The sequence below is a fragment of the Pagrus major genome, chromosome 5 (genome assembly GCF_040436345.1).
Source record: "Pagrus major chromosome 5, Pma_NU_1.0".
NCBI lineage: Eukaryota > Metazoa > Chordata > Actinopteri > Spariformes > Sparidae > Pagrus > Pagrus major.
The window spans coordinates 13,787,870-13,808,903 of NC_133219.1; the positions used below are offsets into that span (position 1 = coordinate 13,787,870).

Consider the following 21,034-nt stretch of genomic DNA (forward strand, 5'->3'; position numbering starts at 1 on the left):
GCATCCTCAGTCTCTAACATCCAGGGCGAGCTTTAAAGATGCTCTCTTCAATAGCACAAAAGGAAGTTAAATCAGATGACCGTGCATTACTGAATCTCATCACACTGCACAGGAGAAACTCGGACAGATGACTAAACCTTTAATGGAGTTTCTGGATAAAATGTGCACTTTATCCTGCCAACGTCAGGCCCCTGAAACATTACATCAGCTCTCCGAAAAACCATCAGCCATTTACTAAACTATCAACTAATCTCCATAAACATACGAGCATTATGTTCCCAGATCATAACAACTATGTTTTGATAAACAAAACTACTCCTAAGGTGGTTTGAAGCAATCACAAGCTCATATATAATATCTGGGTTATAATCCAAATGTATTTTTAACAGGTTGCTTATTTTACGATTATAAGCAGCAGTCAGTCTATAAAAGCCATCATGTGAGGCAGCAGCTTTCCCTTCCTCTCTCACAATAGAGCTCGGTTCACAGTGCATCCGACTCTCTCTCTGGGGGAAGAGGGGGCCCAGCTGCTGACAGGCAGCAGACAGAAAGCCTCTCTCTCCAGGGAGGCTCCTAATGACTGAGGGGAGACGTAGAGATCTGGCTGCTGGCCCACACCAGCCCTGCCTGCTCCTCCTCCTTCTTATCCTCAGTCGCACTGTGATGGCTGACCATGATGCATCATCACCTCACTTTTGTTTCAAAAATTCTCAGGAGGTTTTAGGAGGTCTGTGTCTGAGCTCTGACATCCAGCAGCAGAGAGTCAGATAGGGATAATATTACCTAAGTAGCTCTGGATTGATTTCCTCTGGCTTTGCTTTCATTAGGTTTATGTCATAATGGATCCAAACCAGCTGCTTGTTTTTAACAAACCGGTACCTTTACTACCAGTTTCTCAAAATAAGATGAAAACCATTTTGAAATTATTTGACATTAGAAAATCTTTTTTATAATAAACATAGGGATGGGACAATTAAAGATTTGAGTGCAGATCGAATAAAAAACACTATAAGTTGATCTAGGTGAATTTTCGTAATCGGGATAATCGTGAATATCCTCACATGAATGACTTGAAAAAGCTGTCTATCTCACTGACATACAGTCATTTATTGGTTTCCTGTTTTATTTTGAAATGCTTAAGCCAGTCACCATGGCCCGCACATTGTATCCCCCACAAAAACAATCAATCGGATGTTCCTATTATCCAATGCCTAGTCACATATTCGCTTATTTGAAAAGTAATGAGAAAGTCCTCATCGAACCATGATCACCTCTGGACTGCATGCAGCTACCGCATTTTTATTGAACATAACACATCTTCACACATACCATTCTTTCTAATAGTCCTGCCTACCACAGGCTGACGTTAAGCCTCGCTAAACTAAATCATTATTGCATATTAATAAGATAATATTCATAACGTTCAAGAGGAAATTTGCTGGATTCAATCTGCTAATTAATGGACTCATTAACTCTACACATCTAGCAGGCTGAGTTCTTTGCAGAAATGCTGCATAAACAAGATGAGAAAGCATTAACGCATGAACGACGTAGAGGTAGAGGAACACATTTTGTTGAAGTAATTTCTTTTCCATACTGGATTATTTCTCCCCTAATGTAAAAGTAATTTTAAAAAATTAGGCATACGACGATGTGAAGAGTTCATATCACAATTATCCTGTCCAACATAACTGCTATTCACGTTTTTCATCAAATATTCTTAAAACTTTAAAATAGAAACAAAAAAAATGCACTAAATCATACTGGAATCACTTTAACCTTACAATTTGAAACAAATATCTTTATTGCATCACAGATAGGATATACATCTTTTGAAATGAAAACAAATCATGATTCATGAGATCTTCTTGCACAAATAAAGGATTAATAAATGGTGGTAACCTCATCTCCCTGTTGTTCTCAAGACACATCCGATTTAACTTGTGTTTGTGGGGGACACAGTATCCAAGCCATCCCTTCAGCCGTGGTGACAGGCTGAGGCGGGTCAAAATAAATCAGGAAGCCAATACAGGATTGTACGTAAATTAACTAAATAGCTTTTTCAAGTCACCAGGTGAGGATGTTCACTCGGATATTATCTCAATTCACGATTACTGTCATCCGTGATAAAATATTTTATGTCCCTATCACTTTTTACAAGCTTAATTTGTCTTAATATCCTATGAACTGTCTATGAAATGTAAACATAACATTATGCAAGTTTCCCCCCACTGTAAATATCTACATTGACCTCATATGGTCCTCCAATCACTGCCTGTTTAAAAGACTCTTTCAGCTGAGCCCTAATGTCCTCAGCACTTTCAGTGATGAATCATCATTGAGAAATAGGAATGATTAAATTTGCATCACAATTAATATTTTCTAATTGAGAAACCTAATAAAATCATGATGGGGTCTGTAGCAAAGATTCATTACGATGCTATTTTGTCTTTACCTTTATCATAAAATGTCAGCTTCTTGTAATGTGGATTAAATTGAATGTTACAATATATAACCTCACATCTAAACATCACCAAAGGTTTGTTTTATGTCGGATAAGCTTTCCAGTAATTTAACACCTTACATCTTCCACTAACACACTGACTTTCACATGAACTTCTACATTGCTGTGGCTCAGATGAAGCTACACAGAGGTTCAATGTGTCTGCCATTGTGCTGTGGGAGATACAAATCTACATACTCCGCTCCCAGAGGACAGAGAGGACAGGCCCATCGACCAGAGCGGCAGGGCACCATGTTGTGTATCTACGGTACCATATTTCTACATGAATGCACGGGTTTTTTTTTCCTGTTGTTGTTTTTTTTTTTTTTTTGGTCTCCCGCATCCTCCGTTCATCCATCCGCTCGCTCCTCGCGCTCTGCATGGCTGCCTAGCAACACACGCGCCGCAGCCTCAGCACCAGCAGAGCGGAGGATCCGCTAATGGCCACCCGCTAAAAAGCAGAGGCCAGCAGCGACACACACGGCACTGCGCGGCTCTCCTCAATCCGGAACAGACCGGTTAAACAACACAAAACCACCACTGGCTCGTTAATGAGCGAGATGAACAAGGCTCTGCCATCACACACTTGCAGCCTCACTGTGACCCATCATGAGCCTTTATGTGTGCACGCACGCAATGAGGAAATAAAAGCAACACGGAGGAGATGCTGCGCAGATTTTCAGTGTTTATCCGGGATGATAGGCAATAACACGGTAAACATCAGGCAGTGAGGACAGAGCCGTGTCACACTGAGACATCACCAGTGAAATGCGCACACACCAATCATGCACGCGTCAGGGAGGACCTGTACTACGCCCAGCCATTTCACCATGAAAGCCCTGTTCACCTCATCTGAACACAGACACGATCAGGCGGTCCACTCACCTCAGTGCATCCTCAGGACCGCGTCCTCTGAGTGGGTGCGGCACACCCACAGCCCTCCGCCGTCCTCAGGGTGAGCAGACGTGTTTAAATCACAGTGACTCTGTCTTCTTTTGTCAGACTGTGTCAGGGCCTCAGCTCGCACCAAGTCAATACACCCTGATGTTGTTCATCGCTCAGTGCGCCTGGACCAGCCCACTGCCACGCCTGTCCCCAGTCTGACACCCAGAGGCTCCCACTCATGCAGCTACACGAGGCATCAATCTGAGCTCTGCTCCTGGGTGTTGTTTGTAACGCTTACGTGCAGCCCGGGAGGATCTCTAACGCTGTCTGCTAAAACGTTTAGTTTGCAAGGCCGTGTTCAGATCAGACAGATTATGTGACAGCAGACAGGCGCCACCTGCTGGTCACATGGAGAAGAGTCTGCACGCTGTGAGATGTGAGGATTATTATTACTCCACTGCATTTTTACAGCTGTGCTTACTAGGTTTTACTTTGCAAATAAAGATTTGACATTCAAAATATACAGGAAGTGGAAGTAATAATGTGTAAGAATTGACAAAGGTCAAACTAATAGGGTGAACGCATGTGAGCAGAGGAACCACTAAGGATTCCTGACTGTACTTTTTCCTGTAGCTTTCTGTGGCTGTAGCTAGCTGCCATTAGCTTGTTAGCTCAGTTAGCTGTGCAGCTAGTGGCCTTAAACTGACTTGAGTCTCTGCAGGCTGGTAGCTTGACTCACTTTTTTTCACATTCTGTTGACAAGTTATTTTTTTTGTTTGTTTTAACTGGAATTCTTCTACAGATATTTCATAATACACCTTTAATGCATCATTAGCACTAATCCAATCAGACAACATATGCAACATTCTGCATAATGAGAATGTAAAAACTCAATTTGATTCATAATTTTGGCTGAACGTGCTTCTGATCTCAAAGTTAAAATAAAAAATTCACCCAAAAATGAAAATGCAGTCATTATCTACTCACCCCAATGCCACTGGAAAGTCAGGTGAAGTTTCTGGAGCGTCACAGAAAAACAGCATTGCAGCATTCTCCTGAACAACTGAAGTAAATTGATACTCATTTTAAAACATTCAAAAAACAACCTGAAATTAAACATAAAATGTTTCCAAACAGCTTGTCTGGCATAATCCAATCCTTATATTTGTCTCCCCGTGTTACACTTTCTGCTTTCTATATCTATGTTTGCTTTTGCAGCTGCAATACCTGCTTTTCTTGTGACTTTCTCATTGTTTGATTGGTTGTATATACAGCACGTTGTACTAAAAGGTGCTATGAAAACAGCTATTAATTATAATAATAATCTTTACATCTGTCACAGATTATGTAATGGATTGGAAAAAAACAGCAATTAAAAATGGGTCATTACATTTCTCATTGAATATCCCAGTTGTAACGGTAGGTGGTAATAGTATGATGAAATTAAAGCTTCTTTATTATTTGCAGCTTGTTTATTGGGTACCAAAGTTTTCAATATAGAATATTTACATCAATCTTTCTTCAGAACATAATGAAGAACCCTGATGTACCCTATAGTTCAGCCCATACATAAAGATGTTCTGTATCTTTACTCTACCAACCTCTAGCATTCGCTCGTCTTGTTAATATTCTTTCCATATATGTTATATGTGCTGCAGTGCCATGGATATGTCCTATTCACCGAGTCAAGCCCACTCTCCTGCACACCCATTAAATCCTTCCCCCACTTCCCTTCCTCTGCATCTTTGTTCCTGAGGTCGTATATGCAGTAATATAAAAAAGAAAAAAGGAAATACATAAATATCCTTCAGATAAACCAAACATCATGATTTTGCAGAAGATTACAGTAAATTAACAAAAATGACCGCAAAAAAGTTAATAATATTAAGACTACCAGTGATGACTCCACCCACTACTCCACCTGTCCCCCCCCAGGTAAGCCAGTCTAGAACCACTCTTCTTTTATACTTCCAAACAAATTGACCTGTAAAGTTTGTCTTGTAGTTGCAACAACAAAGAGATTTTTTCCACCGAGTAAAATTGGGATGGAGGTCCCTTCTCTTGCCAGTTATGTGCTACTGCTTTCGTGGCAGATGCAAGCAGTATAGGTAAAAAAAGTACTGGGCTGAACTTTACAGTATATAGTACCTTTCATACAAACATGCAGCCATAAGTTCTTCATAGAGCAAGATCAAAACAGTTAATTTTTGATACAATGTGGAGTCAGAAATGTTTTTATCAGTAATATTTATTAATATTAAATCTAATATGTTCCACCAAAAACCTTTTAGCGGTTGTGTTTAATATGGAGTGTTTATGTGTGTCATATTAGAAAATTTTCCATAATTTTGTTGTTGTCTTCGGACCATTTTGAATTCTAACAAAATATTGTCCAATGACAGAGTCTGACTTTCTGAGTTTCCCAGATACGGTGTTTCAGTAAGAAGCTTATATTATACAAATTTAAATCTATTTCTTAACTGTTCAAACATCTTTAGTTATCTTTAGTGATAGATGAATTTGATTGATATTTCTGCCATCTTTTAAATCCAGAGTCTAATTTTAAGGTGGGGAACTTTAATCTCAAATAGGCAAGACTTGACAGACTTGAGAGTTTACCAGAGAGACCAGAAGTTTACTGTATCTATCTCCGTATTATAACTGTTGTTTTGGACCATCTTCCGAGATTTATCATCAGGGAATGCCACCTCTGACAGAGTAGTTGTTGTGCAGGCTGATTTCTCAATCGCTCATCATAACTGCCTCTCCTCCACCTGTGACCCTAGCTGCAAGACCTTGTATCATACCATGGATGTCTAACCAGGAGATTAGGTGAAAATGAGAGAGAAATATGTTTTTCGGTAGCATTTGTGCAGTTTGGAAAATAAATGTTCTGTTGTTCTGACACATTCTGTGATACCTGATGAAGTGAGAAGCAGCAACAACCACCTATTGAGAAAATGAAAGCTTTAGCATTATGAAACATTCAAACACAGCATTCAATTATATGGACAAATTAACTTTATGAGAGCCAGAAAGTCTCGGTCATCTTGGTGCAAGTTTCTCCCTTCAAATGAGAATTCACGAAAGCTTATCATTTTCATTTAATATTTATCAAGTACTGGTACCATAAAGTGTTGTATTGTAGAGTCGTAAAGTTGAATTATTACAGGAGACAACAAATCCTTTCAAGTAGAAATTTTAAAAAACAGAAGCTGTTTTGTACATTTTATTTAAGGACTGCCAAGGATACAGTTTGTAAAACAAAAATAAAAACACATTCATATTTACTCAAACAAAATTTTAATTTCAAAAGCTAAATTAAATAAGAAATAAAATTGCATATTCTTCGAGAAAAATCCTTTCTTCAAAGCAACAGGTCCCTGAAAAAGAAAGAATTACTTTAAAAAACACACAGTTCTCTTAAAACAAATACTAAATTCAGTGATTCAGCGACTGCACTGATGCGACTGTTCTCAGTGCACCCTGATATCCCTGTAAGTTCTCATCACGGAGGCATCAGTGCACACTGCTGATACCACCTAACAGTGATGCAGATTTCAAACATTCAACCAGAAGAGGGCACTGTAACAATGCATTTCATATCTGTAGGAAATTATTATTCAAAAATCTGTTCTACTTTGTTCCAGTGCTGTTAAAGAATAAGCATGAAAAAGCCAGAGAGGGGTAATTACTTCAATATGTAAGAGTTCAGTGACTTCAGTAAACCACCAGCAGATGTCTAATCAGCCAGAATAACTTTAAACATCAATGTCAGTGTACTGGTGTACAGGGTCAGTGTAGCGGTAGCAGGATGATAGAAGGGTTTTAACATTGAATAGGCCAATTAACATTGCAACATTTACTGTGATTGGAAAACTGAATTATTTAGTGCACTGAAAGGACACAATATCACAGCAGCCATTTTGACTTGTCATAGTAAGAAAAGATGTTAAAAGTACTAACAACATTCAAGATGGCTCTGGTCTATTCAAGTGACAGTCTGACAATGATCCAGCAGGACCAGGACCCTGAAACTGAAGCAGCAAAATGGAATTCAGCCATCATTACTTTGATTAATTACACCTGTGATTTTCCTACTGGACATGTCACCTTGGCTGCATCCAGATGTCCACCCTCTGGACTTGCAGACTGAGCCCTCGTGGACTTCAGTTGTACATACCGTGATGTGTTCACTGTCATCGCGTCAAGCCTGGGAGTGTGTGAGACCGCACGGCAAATATAAGCCACTGATAGACAGGCCTGAAGACTATAATAATAAAATCATTTAGATTTACTCTATAATCTTTACTTTTACATATTTCTCTATTATAATGTGATTATATATTATTCCTAGCATACACTATTCAAGTAACATACACATTCACAATGAGTTCTACAACATTATGTCCACATCGCAATGAATTGTGGTAAAGTAAATCAGTGAAGTCTGGTGAAGTCCACTCCCCAAGTGGACTCTCTGAAAGTCTGCAGAAAGACCACTTGGGGGCCCCTGCGGGCTGAATGAAATGTAAACTTTGAAAAGCCCTAAAGACTTGCAGACTTCCCGAGAACACGCCCGCAAAGTCCGCTAGTCTGCAAGTAAGGTGAAGTCTGGGAAATTGGATGCAGCCTTTGTCTTCCATGAGGAAGTCCTGTGCTGACTTTGCACTGTCAAGTGAAAAATTAATTCAAATTCTCAATCGTCTTTCAGACCACATGGGGGCAACATTTGTATACTCCACAATAATAATAATTATATGCATCAACAATAATTACAATATTCATGGTATTATAACCCCTGATCTAACCTGCCTGATATTTACAGAATGTGTCATGATACAATCATTTATATGCTTCAGTGTTAGTTTATTGAAATCATACCAAAAATTAGGAAATCTGACTTTAACTGAGCATGTGCCTCTGATAACTGATTTGATATTCATGTATTAAAAACCAACCTGGCAGGTTTCCACTACTGGTCCATCTGCTTTAAACATCACTCAGAAGGGTTGAGAAACCTGTTGAATTAAGAAGGTAAAGACATAAGCACTCTTATAGTGTTATTTTTCCTGGCTAAGGCTTTAAAATAAAGTAGTGCAAATAATCATTAAAAACATGTTTAAGTTACTCAGGGACATCTCTTATACAAAAGCTTCAACTTTCCACTTTAGACATATTTCTTTATCCAAGACAGCTTTCAACACCATACAGCCTGCGCTTTTGGGGGACAAGCTGGAGCTCACGGGGGTGGACCAACACCTCACGACCTGGATCCTCGATTACCTCACCAACCGGCCACAGTATGTGAGGACTCGGGACTGTGTGTCGGACACAGTCGTCTGCAGTACGGGGGCCCCACAGGGAACAGTCCTGGCCCCTTTCCTGTTCACCCTGTACACTGCTGATTTCTCCCACCAAACACCCCACAGCCATCTACAAAAGTTCTCTGATGACTCTGCTATCGTCGGCCTCATCAGGGACGGGGACGACAGAGCCTACAGAGAACTTATTAAGGACTTTGTGGACTGGTGCCAGCGGAACCACCTCCAGCTCAACGCCGGGAAGACCAAAGAGCTGGTGGTGGATTTCCGCAGGCGCAAACAACCCTGCACACGGGTGAATATCCTGGGAACGGACATTGAGATGGTGACGTCTTACAAGTACCTGGGAGTTCACCTGAACAATAAACTGGACTGGACTGATCACACTGCAGCAACATACAAGAAAGGTCAGAGCAGACTCCATCTGCTGAGGGAGCTCAGGTCCTTTGGGGTGCAGGGGGCACTCCTGACAACTTTCTATGACTCTGTGGTGGCATCAGCCATTTTCTATGGAGTAGTCTGCTGGAGCAGCAGCATCTCGCAGCAGATAAGAAGAGACTTGATAAACTTATCAAGAAGGCCAGCTCCATCCTGGGATGCCCTCTTGACCCAGTGCAGGTGGTGGGAGAGAGCAGGATGATGGACAAGCTGTCATCGCTGCTGGTGAAGGAGTCCCACCCCCTGCAGGTCACTATCACCACACTGGTCAGCTCCTTCAGCGACAGGCTGATACACCCCAAGTGTGTGAAGGAGAGGTATCGCAGGTCCTTCCTTCCTGCTGCTGTTAGACTGTACAACCAGCACTGCTCCCAGTAGACCTCACATGTGCACTGTGCAATACAAAACTCTACACATATCCACACACTTTCTGGTTTGCACTAATTGGACAATTTTTAATACCCATATTTATTATTTATTGTTTGTAAATAAAAATACCAAACTGTTTATACTTACACTGTTCATATTATAAATACTATGTCATATTGTAAATACCAAGTTCATATTGTAAATACTATGTATATACGAGTTAATTCTATTTCTTATCTCTTATTATATTGTTTATTTTTTACTTTTTATTATTGTTTAAGTGTGATACTGTCTTTTGGCTGCTGTGACTAAGAAATTTCCCCATTTGCGGGACAAATAAAGGAATTCTGATTCTGATTCTGATTCTGAACCTGCAGCACATCACGATAATTCTGTGAATAGCATAATGGTACGGGTGTAAGGACTGAGACAAACAACTGATTCAGCTTGAATTATCTAATCAGATAAGGAGGTACTTGTTAGGATGCTTTGAATGTCTCAGATGTTTCAATCAAAGAAAGAAGTGTTGATTGCTGATTGTATTGTATTCCTGCCATATCATTTTATTTCACATATGTCTGATTGTTTATTGTTTGAAGGGTCTGTCTTTAGACCTTTATATGAATGCTGCCTGTCTCATTTTCGAGAGATTGGATGAACTGATTTTGCATTAACTTAGCATATCAACTAAATGTCATGATAATGTAGGTTCTCAGTCATCCAGGTCAGGGTAATTCTAAGTGTTATATCGTAGGCAACTGGACTTGTTTCAGTTTCTTGAAGGCGCTTCACCTCTCATCCAAGAGGCTTCTTCAGTTCTGACTAACTGTAGGGGAGCTGCAGGATTTAAACCCTGTGTGGGAGTGTCCTTACAGAGTCATTAAGGTCACGTGTGAGTCGTTGACCCAACCGACCTTAATGTGGGATATGAGGGCTGGGTGAGCCCAGATGTGAATGGTTGTTAAGCTGTTTGGGGAGGGAACTCGGTACAGCATTGTAGGTGGGAGATAAGTAATGTTGTAGGCCACCTCCTCCGTTCAAAGACGGTCATTCCAGTTTGATGATAGGTCTGACATCCTTCTCCTGTTGGCTGAGCTCTGTTGGACAAGTTTTTCTTGTATGTACGGATGTACTGTGTTGCTCATGTCCTTATTTCTCCAGGTGACAGCTTCTGTTCTAAGTGAGTTGCTTTAAAGTGTCTGTAATGTTTGGATTTAACCACTGACACAAGGAAGGAGCACCACTCAGATCCATCAGCAGCAGCAGCATCAACTCAGTTACCTATAACATATCCAAGCACTTAACCAGTATCCTTGCTCCTTTGGTCAGTAACACTCAACACCACATCAAAAACTCACAGGATTTCGCCAATAGGGCGAGAGATATTACACTAGACTCCAAAAAATGGTTTCTTATGATGTCACCTCACTTTATACATGCATTCCCACCCAAGAAGCTGTAAAGGTGGTGAAGAAACTCCTGCTACAGGACAGCACTTTGTCCAGCAGGACCAACTTCACCCCAGACCACAATTGTACCTTACTTGACCTCTGTCTGATGACCACCTTCTTCCAGTACAGTGAAGGTTACTATAACTGGGTAAAAAAGAACAAGGGAAGTGGAAACCTTCACAAAACATGTGGACAATAACATCAAGTTCACACAGGAAGATGTCAGGGGAGACACTCTGCCCTTCTTTGACTGTGCAGTACACACTGAAGAAGATAAAAGCCTCAATATCGAGGTGTGCAGAAAACCTACACACACAGATCAGTACTTGCTGTTCGACTCTCATCACCCACTGGAGCACAAGCTGGGGGTCATCAGAACTCTAAACCATCGGGCTGAGACCGTGCCCACAAAGAAAGAGGGGAAGGAGAAGGAACAGAAGCACATCAGGGGAGCACTTAAAACCTGTGGCTACCCAAACTGGACCTTTGTCAAAACCTCAAAAAGATCCAGAGCAGACAGAGAGGAAGAGACGAAAAAACGTAACAACATCGTCATTCCCTATGTCACAGGAATATCAGAGAAACTCAGGAGGATCTACAATAAACATCATATTCCGTATATATATATATATATATACATATATATATATATATATATAAGGTCGTATATAAGGTCCAGAAAACATATCATTCCTTCAAGGACAACAATGTAAACATCTTGGCCAGAGAAGACAGACGGTTTGAGAGAGAAAAAGAATCCATCTATATCAAACTTGAACGACCATCTTTGAACAGAGGAGGTGGCCTATGACATTACTTATCTCCCACCTACAATGCTGTTCTGAGTTCTCTCCCCAGACAGCTTAACAACCATTCACACCTGCGCTCACCTAGCCTTTGCAACCTACATGAAGGACGGTGGGGTCAACGACCTACAAGTGGCCCTAACGACTCTGTAAGGACACTCACACACAGGGTTTAAAGCCAGCAACTCCCTACCAGTGAGTCAGAACTGAAGAAGCTTGATGAGAGGTGAAATGTCTTCAGGAAACTGAAACAAGTCCAGTTGCCTACAATACAGCACACTCCCCTCTCAGTCTCCCTTTGTCTCTCTTGTGTCGTTTGTGTGACGTGTGTGTGGCGCACTGTCCTTGGCTCTCCTGGCTCCTGATCACCCACTGATTATATACATGCCTTCCATCAAACTCATCAGCATGCAGTGTATCTCTGGCTCTTCATCTGCTCTTTGTCAGATTATCATCTCAGCTACAGGGGTAGCAGACATTTCAGGGCTGTCCTCGTGTTTTGAGATAAAGTGATTTTCAGTTACTTATCCTTGTGTTTATTTTCAGGATCAAACTCATCTGCCTGCCTGCTGCTTGCCCGCTCTCCAACCTCAACCACCTGCTACTCCTGGCCAGTGCACGCCATTCTTCCCCATTCATAAACCCAGCTTCAAGAAGATTCCTGCTATTCCTCACCGTGACTCCTGCTCTCTGCCTCAGCCACTTTGTCTCCATTTACTGATGCCCTTACAATAAATTCACTTCAAAAGGTTAACTCCACCGATTTTACACATTTAAATGTGTTTACAGTTCTTAGTAGTAGAGTACTAATGCATATCTGAACAAAGTAGAGCCTGACCGATATGTAGTTTTTGGCACCAATGCAGATATATCATCTGATAGACACAGCAGTGATCCCTTAAAAGTGATCATCAAACACTTGTACATAAATACATAAATACATAATGGAGGCAGCATATTTGACGGTCTAACAATAAACTTTAGTGTCTTCACTTCAAAATTAATGATTATAAATTACCCCAAGCATCATCTTTTGCACAAATTTCTTTAAAAAGCCAAAAAGTTTTCATATCGGCCGATATCACCATACACGCCGATACGATTTATCTGTAATAGGCCAATATCAGCCAACCAACATATCTGATGGGCTCTAAAACTATGTAGTATAAAGCCGTTTGTGGCTCCAAGGAGCTGAATGTAATCTGATAAATTGCCTCCAGTAATGTCACTAAGTGGCTAAGTTGCATTGTGGGTAATGTAGGCACCAGGTTTTAAAAAGCCATCTACTGGTTTAGCATTGCAGTCCAAGAACACTGTTGGGCTCATTATGGAGAGGTTACAAACAAATGACCAAAAATGATACAGGAGAATCAGAGATATCGCCCCAGCTTCCAGCTTTTCATATTGTGCATTTCTCTCATCTCCCACCCAACTGTACTTGAAGGTGGTGGACAGAAACTCTACATATAGTACAGTCAGGCAAACCATTATGGCAAAACAGATTAAGGGCGCACTCACACTAGGCAATCCGTACCATGCCCAAGCTAGATTGACCCCTGAAGCCCACTTTGTTTGACAAGTGTGAGCACTCCATACAGTGCTCAAACATGGTACACTTTCTTGGCCCTGGCACGGTTAGAAGAGGTGTGCTTCGGCATGGTATGGTTGCTCATGCAGGAGCACAAGCACGGGTGCGCAACTTGGACATAAAGTATAATCATGCGATTACACCGCCTTGCATAATCAAGAAATCCAGGAATGTGTGAGGGCAGTCTATGACCAAAATGACACAAAATAAGCCACAAAAAAGTTAGTACTGTGCTGCGACCAGGCTACGACGTGATGATGTATGTACAAGAGGTAATCGTGCTCAGGCCTGGTTGCGGCCGGAAAAATGTGAGTGCAGGCCAGCGAGGGACTGGGGAGAAGGGACTATCGTGCTTCAGCACGATATGGAGCAAACAGGCCAAGTGTGAGTGCTCTAAAATAACCAGAGCTGAATCACCCACTATTTTGAAGCACTGAACATTATAAGCTTCAAAACTGCAGCATTACAGGGCTTTTGTGCTGGACTGTATGTTATTGTGAAAACATTCCTGTTGTTGTGTTCTCCTCCTGCAGCATCCCATTATCTGCAATTCAGAATCACTTTGATCTCAACATTTAACAAAAAGTTCTGCCTTAGATAGAGATCTGATCAAGTATGGCTGTTATAGAATCCCATTCAATGTTGTTTATGAGAATGTTGTGGATGGAGGAAAAAAGGCAGATATATGTATATGTATATTATATTTTATATGTATGTGTATTTGGGGGGCTGTGTGTGTGTTTATGTATGAACAGAAAATGAATGTTACTAAACCAAACCCAGACTGAAAGACCCACCTGAAATACATCAAAACCTACAAATATTCTTCTTTTTCTCCTCCTTTATGTTCAATTTAATACTGTTTTACATTATTATTTTGTTGTTTTTTTTACATGCTGTCTCCTGTTACTTATCTGTCTTGAGTCATATGTTGTTGCCTTTGACAACAACAACAAAAACATTATGCACAAACAAAGTGTAAAAACTGTTGAACTGTTGAAAAATATATAGCCATAACATGTGTATTGATTTTCTCTTTCTGATCCATGACTGAGGCTTTTCTTTTTCTGAGACTGACTGGGAATGTGCATCTTCATAATTGCTGCACTATGTCAGCTGGCTGGACAGTGCCAGAAATTTAGCAGAAACGTAGCTGAAAAGCACCAAGCATAAAATTAGACTCAATATTCAGAAAGTTAAATGACTTACTGAGGTCTGATCAGGTGCTACTTGGATGATGAACTGGTATGCAGGCATCAAACAGTGTTGCAACACCAGTCTGGTCATATCTCCGTCCTCTGTTACCGGTTCTGGAGGCAAAGTGAATTCATCTTCCATCTCTGACATGTTCAGCAACTGTCAGGAAAAAGCATGCAAGAAAAATATATCAAAATATATCCTTCCACTATCAAATTATATGATTATCACTTAAAAAGTGAATCCACGACAGTTACAATGACTTAAAAATATACATGGATCAGCCTAAACATTAAAAGGACTGACGGGTGAAGTGAATAACATTGATCATCCTGTTACAATGCAAGTTGCTGCTGGGAAACTTTGGGTCAGTTGACATGCACCACCGAACGCTGCTGCTCGAGTCCTGACAAGGACCAAAAAAGTAGATCACATCACTCCAGTTTTTAGATCTTTACACTGGTTTCCTGTCTGTCAAAGAATAGATTTCAAAATCCTGCTGTTGGTTTTTAAAGCATTGAATGGTTAATGGCCAAAATACATTTCTGTTCTGCTGCTAAGTTATGAACCAGCCAGACCTCTGAGGTCGTCAGGTACAGGTCTGCTTTCAGTCCCTAGAGTCAAAAGTAAACATGGAGAAGCAGCATTCAGTTATTATGCACCACATATCTGGAACAATCTCCCAGAAACCTGCAGGTCTGCTCCAACTCTCACCTCTTTTAAATCAAGGCTGAAGACCTTTCTGTTTGCCACTTTCAATTAGGCAATTTCAAGGCTTTGAATTGCACTGTGACTTCTATTCTTTAGTCTTGTCTCTTTTAAACCCATTATATTCTAGCTTATTTTCCTATTTTTAATTTGTTTTAATGTTTTGTTTCTTGATGTCCTCCTACCTGTTTTTAATAATGTCTTTTAATGTAATTTTATGCCCCTGTAAAGCACTTTGAGTTGCCTTGTGTCTGAATTGTGCTATACAAATAAACTTGCCTTGTTTTAAGTAATTCAGGTAAAAGACAGAAAGGTAAAAATACGAACAAGTTACCCTTTGAAACAAGTTGTGAAAGGGTAAATTTTAACCCAAACAATGTTTTTTTTAAACCTAACCAAACACAACTAAGATATCCTGCCAAAAAGGGACAATCTTAACACAAGACCAGACCTTGTGGCCCGGAGTATCTTTTGCTACATTGCATCTGTCACAAATATCAGTAACATTAGGACACATTTTGTGTGTGAATAATGTAATCCATGCATAACTTGAACTGGTTTAATTGCGACCTTGCATTAATTCAACCTTGATCGATCCTCTCTATCCCCTCCCTCCACAGCAAAAAGAATTCCTTCTTTTATGCTTTTTATGCTTTCCTTCCTCCTTTGGGTAAGCTTTCAAAATGTTTGGAAATATTCTTAAAATGTCTGACCTGCAATTAATGGAAAAAATTGCCTTGTTGAAGGGAGTATGTTTCTTTCAGCTCCATAAAAGATGGAAAGTGATTATTTATCTACAAGTCAGCAAATGTTTTCAGACCTTTATCACTCCGGTGAATAAGCCAAACAGTGGCAACTCAAAACCATAAAAAAAGTGAAATATTAAGTGAACTTAGTGAAAAAATAATAAGTGTAGAGTATAACAATGTTCCAAATAGGATACAGATCCTGATCTCTTGGGTGAGATTTCCTGTACTTAATAGGGGTCGACCAATATGGCTTTTTCAGAGCCGATACCAATTATTAGAAATCAAGGGGACTAAAATCCTCTTACGATACAAATTACTCAAGCACTGTATTTAAATACAATTTTGAAAGGGAACTTGACTTGAGTATTTCCATTTTCTGCTACTTTACTCTTCCTCTCCACTTCATTTATTTGATACATTTAGTTACTAGTTACTTTACAGATTCAGATTATTCACTGTTTATAGCTTTCAATGTGAAGTGTTACCCATCAGATATTGTTGTGGCGGGACATTCTGTGACACGACTAAAGACAGACGAACAATGAAAGTGATAGCTTGATGTCCGACTAATGTGCACAAATTATAATAACTTGACTGGTGGATCATTTTACACATAATTACGTTTTAAATCCAATGATTTTGATGTACAGCCGAGACTTAACATTTGTGTTGCAGAGCCCTGCTGCAGTCGATATGTGTATAGAAAGTAATACAAGGTGGATTAACATGGATCTTATCTCAGTTCCCTTTCTCTCTTCCCTATGGCAGTCCAGCTGATCAGGTTGAATGACTGATAGATGCTGTGGCAGTGATCATCTCAAAGTCCACTGCTCTCAAACCAAAACACCTGATTTCTTCTCAAATGCTGATGAATGTATTTCTCCCATAGGTTATACTTGTTTCAGCAATATAGCCGAAACAAAGAAAAATGAAGTGGAATTTGAAGGAGCTGGCTGAATGTGCCACTAAAGCAAAGCATCATCTTTGTTTGTGTTTTTCACACATATCAAACTAGAAATGTAGGGGTCATCTCCATGGTTGCCTTGTCTGTTTCCACTGCACAATATTTAAAAAAAAAACAATACTCACGTCATCCCCTCTCCATAGGTCACTGCCCAAGCCTTCAGTCTGACCATAAGTGATTGCATTCTTTAGGAAATCAGTCCCATCATTCTGAGAAATAGAAAATAACACTAATCACCACCTCAAAAGAAATTGCCGTGCAGTCCTTGGGGATTGGCAGAGGACACTTTCTATTCAAGTTCTGATGAATGCCGTACTTACGCTGTCAGTATCCTGCAAAACTGCAACAAGCAATCGAATGTATTCCGTCGCAGCTTTAAGTGTGTCCACTTTGCTTGGCTTACGGTCTGGTCGCATTAGTGGCACCATGCGCTTCAAGCGGGAGAACATGGTGTTCAAGTTCCTGATCTGTACAGAGGTTTCATATATATTTATATATATATTTTTATATATTTGATTTTCATCATCAGACCAAACAGACTGACAACTACAAACCAACTCCCAACACACAAGCCCCCCATTCAAAAACAACAACAACAGAAACAGACAGAGAGTTATACCAGACAGAGAGTTATACACCAAAGTTTCAGCCTAAACAAGACATATGACAAAGAATGTCCCATACTTTCAGATATTTCACAAAACCCACGTGTGTTGCTACAGAGCCTTTCAAGATGTATCCCTGAGATGAGCTCCCTAACCCATCTAGAAAAACAAGGAGCACTGGTAGCCTTACATTTCTTTAGATTCATTCTCTTTGTCACTAACATACCAAACATAAGAGTCTGCTGTACAGTATGTGGCGGTGTAAGAGAGGCCTCGGAGCAACCAAACAAGGCAATCAATGCATTGAGTTCAATATTTAGAATTTACAACTAAAGACATCCTGCCAAAAAGGGAAAATCTTAACACAAGACCAGAATGTGTGGCCTAAAGTACCTTTTGCTATATTGCATGTGTCACAAATGTTGTTAATTGTTCTTTAGAATAATGTAATCTATGCATAACTTTGAACTGGTTCAATTGCAACCTTGCATTAATTGAACATTAATTGAACCTTGATCAATCCTCTCCATCCCCTCCCTCCACTCCCTCCACAGCACCTCAGGCAACTCCACACCAAGATCTGCCTCCCAGGCAGATTTGATAAATTCAGTTAATACTATTTGAAAACAGTAAACACATTTTGAGACAAAGTGTTTTGTGTTATTTGTAGAGGGACCATGTACAATCTTAAACATAAATGTTTCTATTTGATGCTTTGTAACAGAGTTAGCTTGGAGCTAATTTACATCTGCAGTTGCCAGTTTGTTTATTCAGTCATGAAAACAAAGAGAGTTTGATTATTTAATTTATTTAGGCATAAAGATCTTTCTACATAGTGTACCTTCAAGACATGTGCATTTTCCAAGTTTGATTGAGAGAATCGAGTCTGCTTTCTACCACTTACTGCCAAACTGCATTTACAATTCCTTGAATTTAAAAAAGGGCTATGCTTACTGCCAAATACAAAACTCATAAAACAAGATTTAGGCCTGTATTTTTTACCTAAAAGTGTGCATGGTCAAATGCTGTGTATTTAATAATCATATTGCACTGTTGTTGGCCGATTGAGACCCAATCAATGTAGCTGGACACAGTATGAGCTTGGAAAAAACATTGTGCTGCAGGTATTTGATATGATTGGTGGTGTGTGGGATATAATCACAGACATGTTTCTGCAACACTTCTCATGGCAGAGGAAGCAGCTGCTACCTGCCATGAGCCAACTGTTGGCTAACGGTGTTTGACATGAACGTGTCCTCTCGACCCTGCCGAACATACTACAATATACCCATCATTTCTTCCTGTCAATTAAATGATAATCTCATTTCCAGGCAGCACTCACTCTGAGTCGTTCCTTGGCGTTGACCAGTTCTCGTTTTTTCACGGTTTCGTGGAAGTCTTCAGCGACAACATACTTGCCGTCCTTCCCCCGTCTGAACTTCTCGATGTTGCTGTAAACAGGGAGCGCAGACTCGCCCGTCAGTCGCTTCAGGATATCGCTCATTAATTCCTCCTCTGGCACTTTCATTTCAGCGAGTGACATTTATGTTAAAGTCGCCGAGCGCTCGCTTCTTGTCACATTATTTTCCTGCGCTGTGTAATAACAGTGAGAGTGCGAGCGGCTCCGGGGGTCACACACCTGTGCTGTGGGTTTAATCAGGCCGCTGCAGCAGCGCGAGGCTGTCCGGCGAAGAAGAGTTGACCCCACAGGTAAGGCAGCTCCAGCTTGCCACAGCACCTCTGCTCATCGTTGTTTGTATCAAAAACTGTTAATTCCCTGTGTCACCTGCAGCACAACTACAACATTTGCAAAACAAAGCTTATTAACGTGATTTTTGTGGGCTACTTGCACCATGGGGTAGGCCTACAGTCACCAGAGACAGATGGATGGTGAGAGGGAAATAAGGAAAGTTGAAGGACACAGTGTAGGAGAAGGAATAAAGAAAGAATGAAAGCAGGAAAAGAAAAAGAAAAAAAACTTCATGTGAAAAGTTTAAAGGTGCACTATGTAGTTTTAGGGAAGAACTCTTAATCAGAAGAGAAAGATATTCATAACTGTCGAGGGTCTAAGGACAGAGGATGTCGTTCACTGTACAGACTGTAAAGCCCATTGAGGCAATGTGATTGTGATTTTGGGCTATATAAATAAAATTTGATTTAATTTGATTTGATTTGATTCATTGATTTCATTGACAGATTTTTATGCCTAAACAAACTAAATAAACATTTTTGATTGATTGTTCGTCTGTGATTATATTTCACACACCACCAATCATATCGAATACCTGCAGCTTAATGGTTTTTCCAAGCTCATACTGTGTCCAGCGACATTGTTTGGGGCTCAATAGGCCAACTACAGTCAGCTACTTCTTCTTTATTTCCATGCTTTTAGTCAACATGGTTGCAACATGCTTATACATAGAAATACACTTGTTTATTCGCTTATGGAACAAATAAATATTTCTGACCTAATTAATATAAATTATATAGAAATGCAACTCTTGAAAGGATGACTGAGTTCAGAATAACATCAAAAGACCTGAGTGGGTTTTATTTGCTGTACAGAAAACTGCACACTCCATGTCTGTGTATCATCCGTTCATGTAACTAAGTGCACTTACTGTGTTGTAATAAAGTACAATTTTGACCTACTTGTTTTTCCATTATTTGCCACTTGATACTTTCACTCCATTACTCAATTTTCCTAGACAAATATTATACTTTTTACTCGACTACATTTATCTGAAAACTTTAGTTGCTAGTAACTTTGCAGGTTGCTGCATCAGAGCCAAAGCAGCACATTTTTTAAGATGAATTTATTTCATTGGCAATCAGATTTTTTTAAAGCAAAACAAAACACCTATTCTAAAAATCAGAGAAAGGCTGAATATTGGATCTGATCATCATACAGCATACATTTAAATATAGCCTATATGTAATTTGCTTTTTTCTAGGCATTTTGATACTTAAGTAATATTATTGCCAGAGAATTACTTTTGATACTTTTAAGACTTTTACTTAAATACTATTGCGTGTGGGTGATTTCACTTTTCCCAAAGTAATATTTAAACAGGATATCTTTACTTTTTCTTGAGGATGACTTGGTTACTTTATACAACACCTTTATGCCTTTATGTATAAAATCTGTTACTCTATGAATACTCTACACTCTGTTATGGAATAAATTCTTTTGTTCACTTTATGTACCCCACAGCCTTGATCTGACCCTTTTATTAAATCTTTATTAAATGGGTTTAGTATTCAATTCTGTATTGGTGCAGAGTTTGTATCCCATCTTTGAGGTCAGTTTTGGTTTCATGATCATGGATGATGATCTTTGCCTTACCTGAACCTGAAGTACTTTTCCAAAAACAATCATTTCCAACAGCCCGTATGGGCGGTAGACTCTCAAGGGTCATATGGGTAGACAGTCATCTTGTTATTTAC

General features: G+C 39.9%; 1 protein-coding gene across 1 annotated transcript; it reads right to left on the minus strand.

Annotated features, from left to right (window-relative positions):
- Nucleotides 1-6,571: 6,571 nt before the first annotated feature.
- Nucleotides 6,572-19,239, minus strand: figla (folliculogenesis specific bHLH transcription factor). Its single transcript, XM_073466747.1, has 6 exons — nt 18,930-19,239; nt 17,303-17,449; nt 17,108-17,191; nt 14,574-14,720; nt 8,350-8,409; nt 6,572-6,771 (listed from the first exon to the last, which is right to left on the minus strand). The coding sequence occupies exons 1-5, from the start codon at nt 19,128-19,130 to the stop codon at nt 8,392-8,394; spliced, it is 597 nt and encodes a 198-aa protein (XP_073322848.1). The 5' UTR covers nt 19,131-19,239; the 3' UTR covers nt 6,572-6,771; nt 8,350-8,391.
- Nucleotides 19,240-21,034: the final 1,795 nt, after the last annotated feature.